This window comes from Dermacentor silvarum, chromosome 2 (assembly GCF_013339745.2).
Source record: "Dermacentor silvarum isolate Dsil-2018 chromosome 2, BIME_Dsil_1.4, whole genome shotgun sequence".
Taxonomy (NCBI): domain Eukaryota; kingdom Metazoa; phylum Arthropoda; class Arachnida; order Ixodida; family Ixodidae; genus Dermacentor; species Dermacentor silvarum.
The window spans coordinates 6,721,338-6,744,459 of record NC_051155.1 but is presented as its reverse complement, the minus strand read 5'-3'; the positions used below and the strand labels follow the sequence as shown (position 1 = coordinate 6,744,459).

Genomic DNA, 23,122 nt, shown 5'->3' with positions numbered 1-23,122 from the left:
GTATAGGATTCTTCGGCTCCCTGGATACGGGTAGTGAGCTTCTGTTTCGCTACTTCGGAGCACCCAGCAGATGTGCCAAATATCTGTCGCAGCTGCGCAGTAAATGCTGGCCAATCAGGGAAGTCGCGCTCATGGTTGGAAAACCAAGTTTGGGCGACCTGTCCCAGGTAGAAGGCAACATAGCGGAGCTTGTGGGACTCGTCCCAATGGTTGCAAGCGCTCACCCTGTCGTACTGGTCAAGCCAGTCTTCCACGTCTTCGCCGCGAAGGCCAGAAAAAACCTGTGGGTCGCGTTGCGGTGCGGTGACGGACCAAATAGGCCCAGCTGGCGGAGCTGAGGTGGTGGCAGCAGTGGATGCGGTGGTTTGTGCCATGACTGGTGTTGGCGAGCACAACCGTTGACCAGATCGGAGCTCCAGGGGTGGCCGGTAGAGCAAGAGGACGGGGATATCAATGCACGCTCCACCACTTGTGAGACGACGCCCGAGACGAAGGCAGAGCTCTTGTATTGTCACAAAGCGCGAGACAGCCCACAAACACCAACCCGACAAAATGATGATGATCGTGAGGATGGGTATATACACATGAAGACGATGATGAACTGCACAGTTAGCGCTCACAGAAGTATCTTATGGTACAAATGGAAAGTATTGTATCGGATACAATAATTGTGGTAGTATCTTGTATCTGTGTCTCAAATACTTGTTGCCCAAGTACCTTCTATTGTATCATGATACAATTGCACAGTATCTTTTCCTAGCCCTGGACCTAAGAAACTTGCAGAGGCAGAGCTTCTACCATTGGGACTGACCACAGTGGCTATGATGTTTGATGGCTGTGGGCTTTTATTCATTGCCATGGCATTCTGATGGTGCTGAAATGTAAGAATGCTTGAGAAGGCGGTGGTTTTCTTGGTGAGTTGGTAATGCACCCTTGACTTGGGCAGCATGAAATAACATAGACGGAGCTGTGCTGTGCCTGGGGTTTCTTTCCCTCCGTATATGTTATTTCGCGCTGCCTAAGTCAAGTAAGAATGCTTGTAGATAGGTTTAGTTGAATGTTACAGAATCGTACGTGGTCAGTAGTAATCCAGAGCACTCCACTACAGGTGGCGTCTCATTTCCCCTGCTATGTTGTTATATCTTATCAATCCATTATCAACCAACTCGCTTGTCTGAGTGCCCTTGACCCAATGCGTGCACTCCAGCGCTTTCTGGAGGAGAGCTCTCGCCTCAAGCTGGTCAACAAGAGCGACTATGCAGTGGGTGTGCGAGCCATGCTGGGTGACCTGGGCTCTAGCCGCCCCTCGGAGCCTGTGTACCGGGCAGGACAGGGACCCCTCAACTTGGTCACCTACACCAGCCGTGAACGGTGAGCTTACAGCAGCCGGGGCCACGATGCTAGCTGCTGGAGAGGAGAGGGTGCTGTACGAAGCATTTGCTCAGTGTACTCACGATTTCAATCACATAACCAGCATCTGATGGGATCACGAGAAAGACATGCAGGTCAGCTCACACTCGAGAGAGTACATTCAGCTGTTGGAAGTGGCAGTACATGGGTGACTGACACAGCCTATTACCCAGCAGCTTTTGCACATTTGCATGCGTTACAGTTTTGCATTATGGAGCAGCAACGCAAGTGGCGACAGGCCGACCGCGAGTCGAATGACCCCGAAGTTGTCGCATCTGCAAATCGCTTTCAAGATTGGGTGCGTGCCACTGCGCAAGCTATATACAGTATAGACCACTTATAACGTAACCGCTTATAGTGCAGGGCCGGATATAGTACGGTCTTTTCAGACTCCTGTTAATTTTCCCATAGCACTCCATGTATCCGCATACCGCTTACAGTGCAGTCGCGTGAGACGAAATACCGGTTATAATGTGGCCACGGGAAAATCTCGCTGACAAGGGCGGCAGCGAGCACGCTTCTCAACGAGGTGCGCGCTCCCAGCCGGTGTATGCATATATTATTCAATGTAATCAAACTATCATTAATGCGGACTTATTTGGCTGCACATCGGCTAATTCGGACTATTTTCAGAGCTTGGTGAGCGAGGAGCGCCGCAAATGTGCGACGCAAAAGAGCAAGAACGGCGCTAGCGTCCAACCGAAACGAAGCGGTGGAGTCTGCATCACCACAGCCATCAGTTGAACTCGTACATAAATGATAGCAACGCCGAAACGCTTCGAGCCTATTTGTGTCTTTAAAGCCTGTATTCTTTCAATTTTAGTATATGTACTTTGGTAGCCCTCCACTACGGCGTGCCTCATAATCAGAACTGGTTTTGGCACGTAAAACCCCAGAAAGAAGAAGAAGAAGAAGAAGAAGAAGAAGAAGAAGAAGAAGAAGCCTGTATTCTTGCGTTTACCTCCGCGTGCTTTCGTAACTGCGTAGTCGTCATCCACGATCGCATCGATAGCGGCCGCGGTTGTAGTTTTGTTTTTACTCGGTACGCGCGTCGGCCGCGTGCCTAAAAAACAGCGTAGTCGCAATCAATGATCGCATAGATGGCGACCGCAGTTTCGGCTGCAGTTGTTTCAGCGAATGGTAGGTAATTCGTCTAGACTTAGTGCGTGCGTCGGACGCGTGCCTTCAGCACCGCAAAGTTGCCGTTCATAATCGTGTCGATAGGGGTCACGGTTTTTTCCGCAGCGGTTGCGGCAAACAGTTTCGTTTTGACTCGGTGCAAAGCTGTCGAGCTTGAAGACCACCGGCTACATCGCGATTATGTTTTCGCCAGCTCACTGGCGAAAACGTGATTTCGATGTGCGCGCGATAGTGCAAAGCGTGTCTACATGCTTGGTCTACATGTTTTCCATATGTGCAGGGCTTGAAAATCGTTTTGGTTATACTGCGTTACCGCTTATAGTGCAGATATTCGCGACTCCAGTGACTTATGTTATAAGCGGTCTACACTGTATATGCAGTTGCTAGTAGAGCACAAGCCTCATCCCCTCCCTCCCGTGCTGCTTCCCCTCTTGTGCGCGATTCGGTTCACTGTCACACCCTTTTACTCGCACATACAGCGTACAGCGCGCGGGGACAGTGGTATCACCCTTGCACTTTATACGGAACATCGCGGTGACCACAATGGCAGAAATGCGCCCGAAGTGTCCATGTCATTGCTATCGCAATTTTATAGGAATGGCACTCATACGTCTGCACGTAACCCCTGTTCACGAAGTCAACCGTCACTGTAATTTTTTAACAGCGGAGCTGTTTAAGCCGACTGTCAGTCTATGTGTCACGAACAAAAAACCTCGCTGAACGATGGCGTCACCTGCGTTGCCTAGCAACCACCTGCCACAGCTCTGCCTCACTTCTCCTAGCTCCGGCAATGCTCCACCGCCGCTACGGCAGCGATGCCGTCATTGCACGTTGCATAGCGCAGCTTGCAACACCGACATAGTAATCCACCGCATTGCAATGTCGACACCGTGTTCCAGCAGACCCGCTCCATCAATGCGGTCACCTAGCAATCACTTACCCATCTTTGCCCAGCCATGTCTTTGCATCGCACCGCAATTCTTGCTGTGCTTAATCATGACAATGCTTTGTGAAGCTTGGCCATGACGTCACATTGATTATAAAGATCATGTCGCCGTGACGGCGACACATACAACTCTCGTAGACTTCGCGCTGAGTAAATGTAACGTGGGACGGCCGAAGAAGTACAAGAGTCCCGAAGAAGAAGCCGCTCAGCTGGAAGCTTGTCATGCCACCAGCCAAGAACGAATGCGGCGATTGTGTGCTCATCCGGAGTATCATCCGGAGCCTAGCAAAACTTAGCCGAATGTAGCAAAACTTAGCCGAGTCTAGCTACACTGTAAGAAGCTAGGTGATCACCAGCTCCGCTGTTTTTCCAGCCTTGCACAACTTAGTTGCAGCTGCGCTAATTTTTTTTAATCGCTTGCTGAATGAACGGGTGCGTCTTGCACACCGCTGCAACTTATATACATAATTTTTTTTTGAAAGAATTGTCGTCTTGAGGGGGGTGCGACTTATGCAAAGGTGCAACTTATAGACCAGAAAATATGCTAAGTTCGGTTCTCCTTTGGATGGCTTTGCGTAAAGAACATTTAGGTATGTTGGTGTTTACCCTGTCTTGGTGCATGCCAATAGGTTTGGTGGATGTTCCTAAACATGTCAAGGGAAAAGGGTCTGAGCTAAACTTCATGTGTAATCTTCTTAAGTATGGCTGTACCCAATTTTTAGACCAGAGCATCCAATTCGATTTGGAGAATCACAGGCCATAATTTTTTGCGTGTAACACACAGCACCAATTACAACAGCTCGGAACGAAAAATAAAATCCGCATGTATAACCTGCAGAATAAACTGCATACTACAACAACGCTGAAATCTTTGCAAAAACAGTTTCCATTCGTGGATCTGGTCGTGCCTGGTCTACGTCATATTTTCGACCAGCGGCTATGTCCCCCGTTCTTTGGCAATGCTGATAAAGCTAGATTTACAAGACGGGATCGCAGAGCATCAGTCATGTGACGTGAATCAGATCACTTCGCAGCTGGCATGAGAGCAAGAGAGGATGACAGTGCAGACAGAGCTGCCCTCGCATGGGCAATGGCGATGAAGCAAGCATGATTGAACCGCAAATCCTAAAGGTGATTGGTCTTTCGTCTATATTGCGACGCGTGGACCGAGGCTGAGCCACATGCTATATTCGCTCATATTCGCTAAACATAATATGGCAAATTGTAAAAAGGCGGGGAATGAGTGACCATGGAAAAGGGGAGAAGGGAGCTTCAACACGCAAGGGGTGGGGTACAGGGTGGGGTTCCGTAGCAGATGGTGGAGAACCTTGTCTTGTGCGGCTTCACATCAGTGGCGTGCGTGCTGCCATGAAGCCACACCTCAAGGTGGAGTTCACATACTACAACCCGCACTCTGACTTTACTGTTAATTTTTTGAATTTTTGGTGCCCTTCATACCTACAAAAATACGGCTCTTGTTGGATGTAAAGCCAATTCTTGACTTCTGTTCATCATGAATGCCATAGCCACCTCGTGTTAGACCGCTGCCATAAAGAAGTTGGGCCTGCACTTTATGGAGGACAGTTTCACCAGCCAGTTAAACAGACTGAAAAAGTTGCAATACCCTTAGAACGATTTTACTTTTTTTAAGCGAAAGGATCCTGCAGGAGCTGGTACTGCAAGCTAATGAATCAATCGCAGGTAGAACGAAAGGTACAGATGTGCCTGTGGTCAGCCTTCCATAACTGCATGGCATGTCACAGTGACTCAAGAAGGTTGGGGCAAGAAATGGCCTCAGTATCGTCTTTTAAGCCAAAAGTAAGTTAGGCAAAATGTGTGCTGCTGTGGAAAAAAAGGACTGAGGGTGCTGCGCAGGAACAGCAGGGGTGCAACATAAGCACTGCGACATATATGCGCCTTGTAACGAGGGTGTGGTTTATCACATTCCCCTCTCGTGTGGAAAACGCCACATCGGCCAGATGAAACGGTGTGTGAACAATCATTTGAAAGAACACTGGGCTTCGTCGAAGGGCCAGCCAACATCCAATCTATCCTTGCATTGTGAAGAATGTAGATACACTTTCGGACACCAATATAGTATCTAAATACAAGACAGGGTGGCACATGAGATAGTGGAGGCTTACTATATGTGATGCAGTTTTTTTTTTCTAATGTTTTGAAAAGTGCCAATACAGTGGAATCTCGATGATACGATCACGGCTAATCCAAGTTTCCGGATGATATGAATTTTTCTGTGGTCCCGGCCGTGCCCCATTACTTCGCAACGTGCTAGAGAACGGTTGTTACGAATCGATTTTCGACCCATGTCAGTTGATACGACTAAATGCCGCCCCACCGACGGCCGCGAAAGAGAACAGTGCACAGTCACGCGCTTTCTCCCTTTCTCTTTTGATACAGAGGCGCGGACGTGGCGCCGGACAGCGCGGAGCCCGCGACTGGGTGCGAAAAGAAGTGGTGGCGCTTTTGTTGCTTTTCCTTTTGTGCTTTTCGCCACGCAGGCGTGGGGAAGCGCGGCCACTGCAGCAAGCGACGGTTCGTGCAGTCTATCGCTTCAACGGAAACTGAGCGGTTTAAGCACAGCGCATACAAGGGTCAGAGCCGTGTGGAGATCGCTTTCAAGATACGGTGCGCGCGATAACACTGACAGCCGGCACAGGCGCAAAGTACAAGAACGCATTTGCTGGCAGATTAGAAGCCGCCCCCCCTTCTCTCTTTCTCCCTCCCGCGCTGCCTTCCCGCTTTGCTCCTTTTGCGTGAGAGATTGCGTCGCCAGTTACCCTTGCGCCCAGTTGCAAGATACCAGTTACACCGTGTAAGATACGCATTTGGTGCCGCAGCACAGTGGCGCCCCCCCTTCCCTCCCATACCCCACGGCCTTTCGCGCGATGGATGTCGCGTTTCCTCTCGGCTGTGCGTTCGCTCTCCGTGAAGGCGAGCGTCCCCCGCGTGCTTTCATTCACACATACGGCACGCGGTGACAATTTTATCGCCCTTGGACTCATGCTTCACGTCTCCACATCGCCCTCGTTGATCTCCTCTCCCATCGTTGGGCGCACCTCGTTGAGAAGCGTGCTCGCTACCGCTCTTGTCGGCGAGATTTTCCCGAGGAAGCGGATTATAACCGGTATTTTGTCTCACGCAGCTGCACTCTAAGCGGTATGGAGTTCTATTGGAGGGTAAACGGGAGTCGGAAAAGGCCCCGTTGTAGCCAGTTCTGCACTATAAATGGTTACGTTATAAGTGGTCTATGCTATAAATGCTCTTTACGTGCGTGTGCCTGAGTGAGTTCACCTCTGACTCTTTAATTTAGCTAGTTTTAATTGTGTTTCGATGATGCGAGTTTCGGCTAATACAAATATTTTTTGTAATCCCGTGAGATTCACGGGATTCACGTGACACGTATACATGTTTATCTTTCACCGGTGGCCGCTTTCCACCGGCTAACTAATGTTAAACGTTATCGCTCGGCGCAGGACGCGCCTGTGTCGGAGGTTTCTAGAACGTTATCGATGCTTCTTTCCGTTGCCTGTTTTCACAGACGCTTATGTTATCTGATTGTGTGACCGATGCGAATTGTCTAGAACTTTCTGGAAGACACGCGGGCATCAGGAATTAATCTGGAACCTTCGATGACTCAGGTATAAAAGCCGACGCGTTTCGCCGCTGATCAGATTCCGACGATCGCCGACTGTGTTCGCCGCTATCGTTATGCTTCAAGTGTAACTTGCTTTTGTGGGCACAGGTTCGCCCAATAAAGAATCAGTTTCGTCATTCCCAGTTTTACGACTGTTTGCTTCATCGTCACTACTACGTGACATCTGGTGGAGGTGCTTTTATGTCCTTGTACCGGACCCCCCCGTCCAGCCGTGAGCCAAGCCCACACCGTCTAGAAGACGTCGACGCCTACCCCGACCAGCGAGCTAGTCGCAGGCTACTGAACCTGCCACCGGAGTACGAACCCCTACCTGAGAAGACCAAGAGGACAAAAGTCATGACCTCGGCAGCAGCTACCATGACAGCCCCTGTGCCAACATCTGCGGTCGTGATGCAACAATCCAGGGAGCCGCCGACTTTCCGCGGTTCGCCATGTGAAGACGCCGAAAGCTGGCTGGAGGCATACGACCGGGTCGCTACGTTCAACAAGTGGGACTGCGACGAAAAGCTGCGCCATGTTTACTTCTCTCTTGAAGACGGCGCCAGAACCTGGTTCGAGAATAGGGAACGTTCACTAACAACCTGGGACCTCTTCCGAGCCGCCTTCCTGGACACCTTCACGAGCGTCGTCCGTAAAGAAAGAGCTGCAGCCTTGCTGGAAAACCGTGTACAGCTCCCGAATGAGAGCATCGGTATGTACACTGAAGAAATGACTCGATTGTTCCGGCACGCCGATCCAGCTATGCCCGAAGACAAGAAAGTTCGCTTGCTCATGCGGGGAGTTAAGCAGGAGCTATTCGCCGGACTGGTACGGAATCCACCAACAACAGTCCAAGACTTTCTCTCGGAGGCTACGACGATCGAGAAAGCACTGGACATGCGCAACCGGCAATACAATCGCCGTTCGACGCCACACTACGTCGAAGTCCAAGGACTTTCCGACGACCTACGAGACACCATCAGGGCGATAGTACGCGAAGAGCTGCAGAAGTTGCTACCGTCGTCGCAGCCTCAAGTTGCTTCCATCGCCGATATCGTGCGGGAGGAAATCCAGCAATCGCTAGGACTTCCCGAATCGCCGCAACCCGAGCCGGAAGCGCTGACCTACGCCGCCGTCGCCCGTCGTCAAGGCCCCCCTCCGCGCTCGCGCCAGGGCCCCGTAACGCCGCAGTTCCGACGTCCACCACCGCCGCCGCCAGCACGCCCGCCCGTCGCCCAGCGCAGCTACCAGAGGAAGACGGACATTTGGCGCGCCCCCGACCACCGCCCGCTCTGCTATCACTGCGGGGAAGCCGGCCATGTCTACCGCCGATGCCCATACCGCGAGATGGGCCTACGAGGGTTCGCCGTCAACGCGCCGCGTCCAGTGCGGGGTGAACGACCGCGCGACATTGCCGACTACCTCGCCGGAGCCCAGTGGCAACCCCGACGACCCTCACGCTCGCCGTCACCAGGCCGCTACATCTCGCCGCATCGTCATCAGTACACCGGTCCCACCCGGGGCCGATCTCCCAGCCCTTACCGGGGAAACTAAAGGCAGCAACCGATGGAGGTGCGGTTGCTGTACGACGCAATGCCGAAGATCCTCCGCCGACGACGACGACGATTCGCGAATCATTACGACGAGACATCAGCACGCCGCCTAGCAACAGCCTTGACAGCACTTCGCCGCCGCAAGAAGACCGGCCGACGCGACGTAGCAGCAGCGGAGCAAGCCGACGGAGCCGTGATCCGACGCCACGACTTAACCGTAATGCTAGACGACGGTCTACCGACTTAGACGTGCTCATCGACGGTCATAACGTCACCGCTCTCGTCGACACTGGCGCCGACTATTCCGTCTTCAGTGGCGCGTTCGCCGCCAAGTTAAAGAAGGTGAAGACGGCCTGGCAAGGATCTGATATCCGGACAGCTGGAGGCCACCTAATAACGCCGGCTGGAATCTGCACAGCCCGAGTCACGGTAAACAACCGCACTTACCCGGCGAGCTTCGTAATCCTGCAGCACTGCTCCAGGGATGTCATCCTGGGCATGGACTTTCTAAACCAATACGGTGCAGTCATCGACTTAAGATCCAGGTCGATAACGCTTTCAACGCACAACGCGCTACCACCGGATACAAGCATAAGTTACCATGCCTTGAATGTGCTTGAAGAACAAGTCACCATTCCGCCTCGCTCCAGCGTAATGATTTCCGTCGGTACCGAAGTGCCTGCAGACATGGAGGGCATCATCGAGGGCGATCATCACCTACTGCTCGACCGTGAAATTTGCGTCGCTAGAGGCATAGCTGAGCTACGTGCAGGGAAAGCAAGGGTGATGCTCACGAACTTCAGCCCTGAATACAAGCACATTAACAAAGGCACCACGGTCGCCTACATCGACGAAATAGTACAAGCCAGCAGTGCTTTCGCCTTCACGGATTCCAGTGCACCTGCAACGACGACTATAATACCTGAGCCAACTTTCGACGTCAATCAGAACCTTCCCAGCATAAGAAAGAACAACTAAAAGCTCTGCTCCTGCAATACAAGGACTGCTTCTCGTCGTCGTCAAAAGTTCGACAAACCCCTTGTCGCCAAGCACCGCATCATCACCGACGAAATATGTCCGCCCACTCCGTCAGAGCCCGTACCGAGTTTCGGCGCGCGAACGTGAAGCCATAAGGCACCAAGTCGACGAAATGCTACGCGACGGCATCATCCAGCCGTCCAAGAGTCCGTGGGCGTCCCCCGTGGTGTTAGTGAAGAAGAAGGATGGAACCCTACGTTTCTGCGTCGATTATCGTCGCCTCAACAAGATCACGAAGAAGGACGTATACCCCCTCCCACGGATTGACGACGCGTTGGATCGACTCTACAACGCAAAGTATTTTTCGTCGATGGACCTCAAAACCGGCTACTGGCAAATTGAAGTCGACGAGAGGGACCGGGAGAAGACTGCCTTTATAACACCAGACGGACTGTTCCAGTTCAAGGTCATGCCGTTTGGTCTTTGCTCGGCACCTGCGACTTTCCAACGCGTCATGGATACAGTACTGGCAGGCTTGAAATGGCAGACTTGCCTTGTCTATTTGGACGACGTCGTTGTGTTTGCCTCAAGCTTCGAAGAACACCTGCGGCGCCTTGAAACAGTTCTTCAAGCAATCAAAACCTCCGGACTCACGTTAAAGCCAGAGAAGTGCCGCTTCGCATATGAGGAGCTCTTGTTTTTGGGCCACGTAATCAACAAGTCTGGAGTGCGCCCCGACCCTCAGAAAACTGCGGCCATCTCCAACTTTCCTCCGCCCGCTGACAAGAAGGCAGTGCGTAGATTTCTTGGACTGTGCGCCTATTACAGGCGCTTCGTCAAGAATTTTTCACGGATCGCTGAGCCACTGACGTATCTCACGAAGGCCGACGTCGAGTTCAAGTGGGAGACGCCGCAAATCGAAGCATTTGAAGAACTGAAGCGACGCCTGCAATCGCCGCCAATACTTGCGCATTTCGACGAAAACGCCGATACTGAAGTCCACACCGACGCAAGCAGCGTAGGACTCGGCGCCGTTCTTGTGCAGAGGACTGACGGACTAGAAAGGGTTGTAAGTTACGCTAGCCGGTCGCTATCGAAGGCGGAATCAAATTATTCCACAACAGAAAAGGAGTGCCTCGCCATCATCTGGGCTACATCAAAGTTTCGCCCCTACCTCTATGGCAGGCCCTTTAAAGTCGTGAGCGACCACCACGCCTTGTGTTGGCTAGCTAACTTGAAGGATCCTTCAGGTCGCCTCGCACGATGGAGTCTGAGACTTCAAGTATTCGACATCACCGTCGTTTACAAGTCCGGGCGAAAGCACTCTGACGCCGACTGCTTGTCTCGCGCCCCCGTCGAACCGCCGCCACAGGACGACCCGGATGACGACACTTTCTTGGGACCCATCAGTGCCGACGAATTCGCCGAACAACAGCGAGCCGACCCGGAACTAAGAAGCCTTGTAGACTACCTGGAAGGCAAGACCGTCATTGTGCCGAAGGTGTTCAGGCGAGGATTGGCGTCGTTTTTCTTGCAAAACGACATTCTTCTAAAGAAGAACTTCTCACCTCTCCGAGCCAACTACCTCCTCGTGGTACACTCAGCATTGCGTCCAGAGGTTCTGCAAGCTCTCCATGACGACCCAACGGCTGGACACCTCGGCTTTTCCCGCACGCTCGCGAGGATACAAGAAAAATACTACTGGCCTCGCCTCTCTGCCGACGTCGCCCATTACGTAAGGACATGCCGAGACTGTCAGCGACGCAAAACACCGCCGACAAGGCCAGCCGGACTTCTACAGCCGATCGAGCCACCTCGCCGACCGTTCCAGCAGATCGGGATGGACTTACTGGGGCCTTTTCCGACGTCGACGTCCGGGAATAAATGGATCGTCGTAGCTACGGACTACCTCACCCGCTACGCCGAAACAAAAGCCTTGCCCAAAGGCAGTGCCGCCGAGGTAGCCCGATTCTTCGTTGAGAACATCCTCCTGCGTCACGGTGCCCCAGAAGTCCTCATCACCGACAGAGGTACGGCATTCACGGCTGAACTAACTCAAGCCATCCTGCGATACAGCCAGACAAGCCATCGCCGCACCACCGCCTACCACCCGCAGACGAATGGCCTCACCGAGCGCCTAAATAAGACCATCGCCGACATGCTGGCAATGTACGTCGACGTCGAACACAAGACGTGGGATGCCATCCTTCCGTACGTGACCTTCGCATACAACACGGCCATGCAAGAAACGACGCACATGGCGCCTTTCAACCTGGTCTACGGAAGGAACCCGGCAACGACGCTTGACGCCATGCTACCGGACGTCACCGACGAAGAAAATCTCGACGTTGCCACCTATTTGCAGCGTGCCGAAGAAGGTCGACAGCTCGCCCGCTTGCGCATCAAGAAGCAGCAGAGGACCGACAGCCGACACTACAATCTTCGACGACGCAACGTCGAGTACCAGCCCGGCGACCGTGTTTGGGTCTGGACTCCGATACGCCGACGAGGACTTAGCGAGAAACTCTTGCGTCGCTATTTCGGACCATATAAGATAATCCGACGTATTGGCGCACTGGACTATGAGGTCGTGCCAGACGGCATTTCGCAATCACAGCGGCGCCGGGCACGACCTGAAGTCATCCATGTGGTGCGTCTTAAACCTTTCTACGCCCGCTGACGACATTAGGTACTTTGTTACTTTGTTATTGTTTATTTTGTTGTTTATAACGCATTGTTTTGTTTTCGCTTTCGTGCTTGTAGCATCGGGACGATGCTTTTTAAGGGGAGGGTATTGACACGTATACATGTTTATCTTTCACCGGTGGCCGCTTTCCACCGGCTAACTAATGTTAAACGTTATCGCTCGGCGCAGGACGCGCCTGTGTCGGAGGTTTCTAGAACGTTATCGATGCTTCTTTCCGTTGCCTGTTTTCACAGACGCTTATGTTATCTGATTGTGTGACCGATGCGAATTGTCTAGAACTTTCTGGAAGACACGCGGGCATCAGGAATTAATCTGGAACCTTCGATGACTCAGGTATAAAAGCCGACGCGTTTCGCCGCTGATCAGATTCCGACGATCGCCGACTGTGTTCGCCGCTATCGTTATGCTTCAAGTGTAACTTGCTTTTGTGGGCACAGGTTCGCCCAATAAAGAATCAGTTTCGTCATTCCCAGTTTTACGACTGTTTGCTTCATCGTCACTACTACGTGACAGTATCATCGAGATTCCACTGTAGATGGCACAGCGTGTCCAGAAAGAAAAGCGAGAGAGGAGCCCGGTTGACGCATGACGCGTTTCTCAGCGTTCGAACGCATTGGCGTGCCGTGCAGGCTTCACAGTGGCGGGGCTAGATTGCACCTAGTGTTCTTAGGGAAGTGCAAAATAGGAGTCGAGTCCCACTGCAGTACAACTCGTCTCAACGGTGGCAATACGTTGTGTCTCAATATTGATTCAAGGCTAGTGCATTACCATCGACACTGATCGTGAGATGGGTTCTGCCACAAATTTCTTCCACCCACAGTAACTGCTTCAAGCATTTCTCTGTTTTTTTATTTCCGACGCAGTCAAGGAATGCAAGTGATTTGCAAATGATGAAGGCTTATGTAATTTTTACGAAAGTTTGCCCCTGCACCCGCATTTTGGCTCTTTAGAATTGCTTTTCGCATTATGTCTGGGCACCAAATATTTCTGGAGGTTTCTTTTTTTTTTATCGTATGATCAAGAAACGAGTCTTTTTGGCCATATTACACAAAGCTAGTATTTTTTCTCTCTTTTCACAGCCCCAGGCTTGTTTTTTTTTTTTTGTAATATTCAGATCCACGTTATATACAAGTGTTTAAAGTACTGGTGCTTTTATTTGCTGTGTGATGGCAAGTTGCTTGCATTCGTGCAGTTTTGTACATTAGTGGTGCTCTACTCCAGTTTTACTTTTCCCCCAGTGAGCGTGTGCTCTGGCTCTGTGGATGGAAGCAAAGGCACGATGGTCTGCAAGGCAATGTCTTCAACCGTAGGTGAGTGCAATGAAATTGACTGATTTTAGGCACAAATCAGGCCTGTGGAAGGAGCTACAAGTATTGAGTATTAGCTGATCTTGATAAGAAATACACTATACGAGGTCTGTTAGAAAAGTAGCCGACCTTATTTTTTTTGCGAGGACCTGATGAATATGAAACAAGCGCGCTTGCATCAGCCGACCTTGAACCTTCGTGCGCATGCGCAAATTTTTTCCCGTCTGCCGATAGCATCAGTCACTGGGACGCAGCGTTTGAGTGAGGTAGTGTGCAGGGCTCTCCTCGGTTTTTTTATTGCAAGGAAAATGACAGAGCGACTGGAGCAGCGCCACTGCATCAAATTTGGCAGAAACTGGGTGACAGCCAAGCGGAAACCATTCGGAAGGTTCAGACGGCTTTCGGTGATGGTACTATGAGCAGCACACAGATTAAGGAGTGGTACAACTGGTTTAAAGATGGCCGCACACCGGTGGAGAGCGAACCACACTCCGGTCAGCCATCAACATGCCAAAATGACCAGGTCATTGCTGAAGTGAATGCTGTGGTGATGCGGGACCGTCGTGTGGCTATCCGAGAAATTGCGGAAGAGGTGGGCATCAGCACTTTTTCTGCACATTCCATAATGACTAAAGATTTGGCCATGAAGAGAGTTGTGGCGAAATTCGTGCTGAGGCTGCTCAAGGTGGAGCAAAAGCAACTTCGTGTTGAAGTCTCACAGGACTTGCTGGATTCCACAAACAGTGACCCATACTTCACGAACACCATAATCACTGGTGATGAGTCTTGGGTGTACGGGTACGACCCGGAAACCAAATCCCAGTCGTCACAGTGGAAGCATTTCACGTCACCAAGACCAAAGAAGGCCCGCCAAGTGTGCAGCAATGTCAAAGTGATGCTGACTGCTTCTTTCTTTGACTCCCGCGGTGTGGTACACCACGAGTACGCACCACAGGGTGAAACAATCACCAAACAGTACTACAGGGATGTCCTGCGTCGCCTGCGTGATGCTGTGCGGCACAAGAGACCAGAGTTGTGGTCAACAACAAATTGGCGCATTCATCACGATAATGCTCCTGCACATTCGTCGCACTTGATTCAGACTTTTTTTGACAAAAAAACCAGACTCCTGTAGTTGAATAGGCTTCTTACTCTCCTGATACGGCCCCCTGCGACTTCTGGCTGTTTCCCAAAATCAAGAGGCCATTGAAAGGAGTGCGATTTCAGACACGAGACGACATTAAGGCTGCAGCGACAGCTGAGCTAAACTCCATTCCGAAAGAGGCCTTCTCGGAATGCTTCCAACAATGGCAGCACCGCTGGGAGAAGTGTGTGGAGTCCCAAGGAGACTACTTTGAGGGTGATTAGGTTTCCAACACTCCAGTTATGCCAGTTTTTTTCTTCGGCCAAAGGTCGGATACTTTTCTAACAGGCCTCGTGTAACATATACAGTAATAGACAGACTAAGGAAGAGAATTTTCACAAGTTGACTTATGGACTTTCGGAGGACTCGTTTCTGATATTCGGTTCTCTGTACATTGAGTTGGCATTTAATTGAGCCTCGTTCTGTAATCTGCTAGTCACTCCCTGGTTAGCTCAGATGTTAAGTGAGCGCCCCAGTAAGGCATTGGTGTGAGGTTTGATTCCTGGAATGAGGACAAATCTTCTTTCAACCGGGAAGCTTTCCTTCTGTGTTTCCTTTGTTGTTGCTTTTTGCTGCAGTCAGATGGACGGCAGTTTTCACTTTGGTGAACCTTCCTCCTCCTTGCGGGACTGACTTGCCAGACTTTGGATTTTTGGAATGTTTGGATTATTTTTGTTCAGTCATCAAAGCTCATTAGCTCTGACAACTGTGTCTTTGGCTCTTTTAGAATGCAAACAGCATCATTGTTTATTAACGATGTGTTATCACAAGGTAGTGACAATAAAGAGTAGGGGTGTGAGTACCGAATATATTTCAATCGAAAGTAGAATCAAGTCAATAAAAATAAGCCAAACATTGAATCAGATATCAGAGTAATTCATCACAAAGTTCAATGCTTACAAGTTTTGGCTAAAAAGCACGGTGATGCACATGCTCGGGAGTGTCCTAGCTTTGCATAACAACAGTGTGGCAAGCAATCAGTAATTTAGGTACATCAAGATGTACAGTACTTTTCATAAAGGGAACTCCAAATGAGTGTACTGGCACTGATTACAGCCTAGTTCTAGTATATGTGGGTCGTGAAAATATTTTTTTTTATCAATAGAGTATAAAGCTAAATAATTAACTACAATGGCGTGGTCAAAGCTATAAAAAATTTAAAAGCAACCTCCTCACCTGGGTGCGATTCCATTAATCCTATGTTTCTTATAAATACAGTCTATTACTCATCAATTAACAAAAATTTTTCGACTGTCCCTAGAGAACAGTTTCCTCCCCACTGACTGGAAGATCGGGAGGGTGGTTCTGCTTCACAAGTCTCGTAATAAACACTCGCCTCTAAATTATCGCCCCATTTCTCTAACTAGCATTCCCTGTAAAATTTTCGAGCATATTGTATTTTGAAATCTTGTTTCTTTTCTTGAATCGAATTCATTTTTTTTCACCTTAACAACATTGTTTCCGCAAGACATTCTCGTGCGATACTCAACTGATATGTTTCACTCGCTGTCTCCATGCTATCCTCGATCGTTCTTCTTTAGCTGACTGTATATTTTTAGATTTTTCGAAAGCCTTCGATAAAGTATGCCATAATCTCCTTTTATATAAGTTGCAGTTACTAAATTTGGATTCTAAATTGCTTGCATGGCTTGAATGTATTTTACTAAATCGGTCTCAGTCTCTGTTAATAACACTGACTCTCCTCCGAGTCCTGTTTCCTCAGGGATACCACAAGGATCGGTGCTTGGCCCTCTCCTCTTTCTAACCTACATTAACGACTTTCCTTCCTGTGTCTCTTCCCATGTCAACTTGTTTGCAGATGACTGTGCAATATTTCAAGAAATAACTAGTCCTAACGATACTACAGTCTCATCTTGGTGCTGTGTCCGCTTGGTGTAAGATTTGGTGCATGGAATTAAACACTAAAAAATGCAAAGTTATGCGTGTAACTAGATCTACTACAGTCGAGTCCCGCTACAACAAAATTTACGGGACAAGCGAAAAATTTCGTTGTGCAGGAACTTCGTTGAAGCAAAATTAGTATGTATGTACAGTGTAGACTGCTTATAACGTAAGTCGCCGGAGTCGCGAATATCTGCACTATAAGCGGTACCGCACTCTAACGAAAACAACGATTTTCAAGCCCTGCACGTATGCAAAACATGTAGACCAAGCATGTAGACACGCTTTGTACTATCGCGATGTAGCTGGTGCTCTTCAAGCTCGACAGCTTTGCACCGAGTCAAAACGAAACAACTGTTTGCCGCAACCGCTGCGGAAAAAACCGTGACCGCTATCAACGCGATTATGAACAACGACTTTGCGGTGCTGAAGGCACGCGCCCGACGCACGCACCGAGTCGTCTAGTCGCTGCAACAACTGGCCGTCGAAACCGCGCTCGCTATCTATGCGATCATCGATGGCGACTACGCAGTTTTTTAGGCACGTGGCCGACGCGCATACCCAGTAAAAACGAAACTACTGTTCGCCGCAACCGCTCCGGAGAAAACCGCGGCCACTATCGAAGTGATCGTGGATGACGACTATGCAGTTACGAAAGCCCGCGGCCAACCCGGTGTTATGCGCGGCAGTAAACGCAAGAATAGAGACTTTAAAGACACAAATAGGCTCGAAGCATTCCGGCGATGCGGACTCCGCCGCTTCGTTTCGGTTGGACGCTAGCGCCATTCTTGCTCTTTTGCGTCGCACATTTGTGGCGCTCCTTTTCACCGAGCTCCGAAAGTAGTCCGAATTAACCGATGTGCGGCCAAATAAGTCCGAATTAACGAGAGTTCGATTGCATTGAATCATGCATACGCCGGCCAGCAGCACGCACCTTGTTAAGAAGTGTGCCCGCTGCCGCCGTTGTCGGCAAGATTTTCCCGCGGAAGCCGCATTATAACCGATATTTCGTCTCACGCGGCTGCACTGTAAGCGGTATGCGGATACATGGAGTGCTATGGGAAAATTAACGGGAGTCTGAAAAGACCGTACTATATCCGGTCCTGCACTATAAGCGGTTACGTTATAAGTGGTCTATACTGTACATACGCCAAACGGCAAAGCCGCGAACGAAACCGAAACTATCGTCCGGGAAATCTTCGCGATGGCAGGGGGGGGGGGGGGCAAAGTACACTCTAGTTGAGAGGTACCGAAGGCGGTCAATAAAGTGTGAACTTTACGATAGAATGCATTTCACGATAGAATGTACAATATTTTTCGTACATTGCGGCCGATGCCTAACTCGACGTGCATGCCTGGCCGATCATGAAACATTCATTTTGCAGCACGTGCACCGTCGCAATGAAGCGGTTTTAATTATCATAATTTCATTGCATATTTATGACAACGTCGGCAAACTTGGCAAGCTTGCGCTTACCAGAAGTTTTATTTCCATAAGTCGGTCAGCCTAGATTTCTTACGCTCCACGGCAAGCAAATGCGTTACCCAAGTCTCACAGTCCGTTAAAAGAACCATCGCAATGTCATTGTCGAGGGCTCTGATAACTTTTATGATGAGGTCAAAAGGATCCATTAATTTCAAAGCAGTTGCCCGAGTCAGTGTGTCTAGCGGGTTGTCATTTTCCCCAGACGACAAGACGTTGGCATCATGTTGACAACAGCGGCTGCGGCGCTCCCGCCTTATCTTGAAAGCAATCTGCGCTGTGCGCAAAGTGCGCGCCCGCGCGTGCCTCATCATTAAAGTTATCTGCGATGTGGGCAAAGTGCAACTAGAGCCGGTAGAGTCGTGTGCGCTGTGCTTTCGACATCTAGTTCGCGTTGAAGCGAGAGACGGCACGGAGATCAATTCGCTCGCTGCTATTGGCCGTGCCTTCTCACTCCAGCGTGTTGACACCAAGTTTCCGCGGTCATCGATGTGTTCATGTTTACTTGTGCGCTCATGTGCTTGTGCTTGGTAATTTAGTTAGTAAGCGAATGTTTACAAGTTTATACGGCCGATAAAACTACGATCCTTAGTTTGTATAGCTGTCTACTATAATCTGCTATCGCATTGACGCTTCGCCTTTCGGGCGAAACTGCGAAATTTTTTCCTTCTGCTTTCTGCCTTGGGGATCATATGTGCCTTCTCCTCAAAAGAGAGAAATTTACGCTTCTTCGTTGGCGTAGCCATTTCGACCAGACACACACCACAGAAAACGGCAGTGATTGTGGTGATCCCGTGTAGTCCCGTGCAGGAGCGTGATGACCACGCGTGGCTATGGATTGCAGTGGCGTAAATTGGTACATTGAATTTGATTTTGTTCGCGAAAACTTTGTTCAAGTGGACACACGATCGTCACAGCTTTGAAAGGGCCTTCTAATTTGACTACTCGGCAGTTCTAATTTCAATTCAGTCCCAGTTTCGTTCTCGAAAAGTTAGTTGAAGCGGAAATACCGAATAAAACGCCTTTGTTATGGAGATACTTTTTTTGTATTACTTTCTATGGTCAGCTGACGAGGAATCAGAAAATCTTCATTGTGGCGAAAATTTCGTTGTAGCGGCATTCGTTGTAGGGGGATTCGACTGTAATGCTAAGGTTTCATATCATCTTGATAACTTTCCTTTGGAAGTAGTATCATCATATAGATATCTTGGCTTCACTATATCCTCAAAATTAACCTGGAATGATCACTTTGAATCTATAATCGCCAGCGCCAACAAAACGCTTGCATATCTTCGCTAGAATTTCTCACGCACTCGTCAGGCTCTTAAACATTTACTTTATAAAACACTAATTCGTTAGAAGGTGAAATACGCCGCTTCTGTTTGGGACCCTTTTCATGACAATCTAATCTACTCACTCGAAATGGTCCAAAAAAACTCTGTACGTTGTATTATGTCTAATTATGCTCGAACCGCAAGTGTGACTAATATGAAATCAAGCCTTGAACTAACATCACTAGCATCTCGCCGTAATATTCATCGCTTGTGTCTTTTTCACCGCATATTTCACCATCGTTCACTACACAATGATTTCATCTTTACTCCCCAGTGTGTATTCTCACACATTGACCACCAACATGAAGTAGCAGTTCCTTTTTATAGGACTTTTACTTTCCAGTATTAATTTTTTCCCAAGACTTGTGAGGAGTGGAAACATCTTCCTACCACTACTGCAGAAATTACAGACCATGAACGTTTCAAGAATGTTTTAACTAACAGTAACTAAATAGTTCTTTAGCTCATGTTATTTTTCGTTGTTTCTTCTTGTTTGCTTGTGCTTACATGTATCATCTTGTCATTTTACATTGCTTTATAGTTCAGTGATTTGTATTGATTTGATTTGTTAGAGTATTGTATTTGTATTGGTACATTATATAACTTCATGTATAAGTGTGTCTTTTCACAGAAATGTTTTTTTTTGCCACTCCCCTCTGTAATGCTTCGGCCCTGAGGGTACAATAAATAAATAAATAAATAAATAAATAAATAAATAAATTTGTGATACCAATCAGGTTCTTAGTTCAACAGTGAATCTGTGTATTATGGTAACTTTTATTGCTTAGAAAGTTTTGCTTTCCAGTTTTCCTTCAAAATACAGAAGGGCTTTCCAATCTTTATGACAGGTGGCCTATCGTAAGGCCAATCTGCACAACAGACGAAAGCGCAGAATGCGCGTGCATCATGTGACTCAATCACCGCTTTGTGTGTGGCTATTTGTTGTTGCTGTGCGGGTCGACTGCGTTCAACACGGACGGTAGAGCAGGCACTGTGTCTCGCAAGGATGGCGGCCGTAAACAGTATTGCTGTCGTGCTGCACATTTGCTTTCTTTTGAGAGGTGGTTTATCGGCATTCCGAGTATCGCGCGGCTGCTACGAATAGATCTGCGTCAATTTGGCACAATATCGCAACTTTGGTTGCCGACGCCCATAGAAGCAGCACCAGGCATGCCGATTAGGCCTAGTGGTCTAGGCAGTATGGCCACGACAAAAATTCGCCACTGGCTGATGTGGTAACAGACCGCAAGCCATCGCAAAATGCTTGCCGCTAATATGTTTGTACAGGTGGCTCATCACGAGATCGAGCGTTAAGTTCATTGCCGCATACATAACACGATCTGCGTGCCTTCCGACGGCTCATCGACCCAATCGTCGCACATGCTTTCACACTTTATGAAATACGGGCTGCTTTGTTTGCCGTTCACTATGTCAGCGTCCCGCTATTGTTTCGATCGCTCCGGTCAACCTACACGAACTTTATGCCAACAGAGGCAGCCCCGGCTGACCCGTCACTGCTCTGCGAATTGCGGAGATCGGGGGGGGCATGCAGCAGGGCAAACGGTCTCGCCGAGACAAAGTCCGCGTAAAATGAGGCGGCTGGTTCGCGGCGTGCTCGGCACTCCTTTTGTGCCGAAAACAATGAAGCGAGGCACTCGCTTGCACAGCATCGAGCATGAGGGGCTTTGCGGCACACATGGCACTGCGTGTCTCTACACCACTGAACTGAATAAACGAAAAATTGAATCATAGATATTTGATTCACGAATCTGATTATTGGAATGTTTACCACTCCATGCCTAGATATTCAAGTATTCGCACACCTCTAATAATTAGGCTGAGAACATTACCAGAAAGTCTGAATAAAAATTAAGACATTTTTTTTATTGAACAAAGCTGTGGCGAGAAAACAGCACTGATGTGGCACTTTATCACATGCAGAATTGACAAATATGCTAATTATACGTCTCAGGATGGGCTGGTATTTATCCATGTGTCATCATTCCAGATCAATTTTTTATGCTCACGTATACTCAAGATTGCACAACAGGGGCGCTAGATTGCACAACAGGGGCGCTAGACGTAAAGCTATTCCAAACTGTTTTGATTGCAAACTCCTGACGTCAAATTTACGTAACGACCGACGCAAGCATCGGGCGGTGACCCGCAGCGTTCTCTGAACAACCCAATCAAACACTCTCCTCGTTTATAGGAGGTCACCTTTGTTCGCTTTCAAAACCAATAACATTGTCTACACTCAGCGGTTTTTCTTATCTAATTGGCTGACAAGAGGCGACGGGCACGCTCTAGCGGAGAGGGTTTCGATGGGGCCGAGCCAGCACAGTGAAAATAAATAACCGCATGAAGAGGGTGGTGCAGGCTTCTCTGATTGGTCCGCTTCGCCTTACTTAGCTTGCGGTGGCTGGTCGAAAATCACGGCTGGGTGCAACGGAATGATCAAAACGCCGCTAAAACACGCCCTCAGCAAGGAAGAGTTGGCAGAGCGATGCCATATGCATGCCGAAAGGGCTCGATAATGTTTTACTGCCATGCAAAAAGGTTTATTTATCATGGGCAAAGAAATACATGCTCACCGGCAGGCATGAGTAGCGAGGGCCTGAGCGATAGGCAGGCAGCCATCTTATATTCCTTTCGGAACAGGGCAGTCTGTAGCTATTCAGAAAAATTTTCAGTTTTGTTTGGCATATTAATGCATCTTATTTTCGCGTACACGTCAATTTGACGTGGTTAGTTTTCATTGTTTTTGTGCGGTCGCGTGACAGACAGGCGAAGTGGGTGCAGCCAGAAAACAATGGACCAATAGCAGAGGGCTAATGGTGAAAAGGCGTCGAATCAGGAATAATTATTTTTCTTTTGTGCGGTTTAGTCATGCATAATCAGTGTGTGCATGTTATATCAGATGGGGAGCTATCGCGGTTTTCGTGACGTCGTGTGAAAGGCAGGCGAAGTTAGGAGTGACCCGAAAATGTTTTGACCGATCGTGGTGGGCTGATTGCAGAATTGGAATAGAAAAGTTTGGAATAGCTTTACATTATAGCGCCCCAGATTTGCGTAATGCATGAAATAGAATTAGACAGGCCTATTTCACTGTAATATTGGCAATAATGCTCGCATACAGCAAGTGTGTCTTGCGTGAGTATGATAAATCGATAGATAAAAACAGCAGTTTGGTAAAAACAGTTGTTGGCAAAAAGTCATGCAACGGATGTATGGCACTATTATTAACCATTTTTCAGCAGACACTGTCCAAACCTTTGCTGTCACAAGGCACTAACAATAGAACTTAAGGCGAATGTGCTGTTTTTCTCATTTCCGTTGAACTCAACTGTAGTGCCTATGGCTGCTTAGTATGGTTTGAATACTGGACGGATTCATATTCGGGTGGAATACAAAAGTGCTCATGTAGCATGCCTTGAGTGCGTGTCAAAGAATTTTAGGTTGTCTCCACTATGACATCCCTCATAACCCTCAGTGCAGTTTCCATAATGTACCATACCATAATGTAAATTTTTAGCTCAACTTGTCTGGTATTCAAGAGGTGT

At 48.9% G+C, this 23,122-nt stretch overlaps 1 protein-coding gene across 2 annotated transcripts in view; it reads left to right on the top strand.

The window, feature by feature from the left end:
- LOC119441295 (GATOR complex protein MIOS-like) overlaps positions 1 to 23,122 on the top strand; it is a 341,599-nt gene that overhangs the window by 234,941 nt on the left and 83,536 nt on the right. For both annotated transcript variants that reach the window (XM_037705922.2, XM_049661128.1), the window contains exons 17-18: positions 1,203 to 1,371; positions 13,628 to 13,699. In XM_037705922.2, coding sequence (XP_037561850.1) covers positions 1,203 to 1,371; positions 13,628 to 13,699 — 241 coding nt within the window. The remainder of the gene's footprint in view (positions 1 to 1,202; positions 1,372 to 13,627; positions 13,700 to 23,122) is intronic.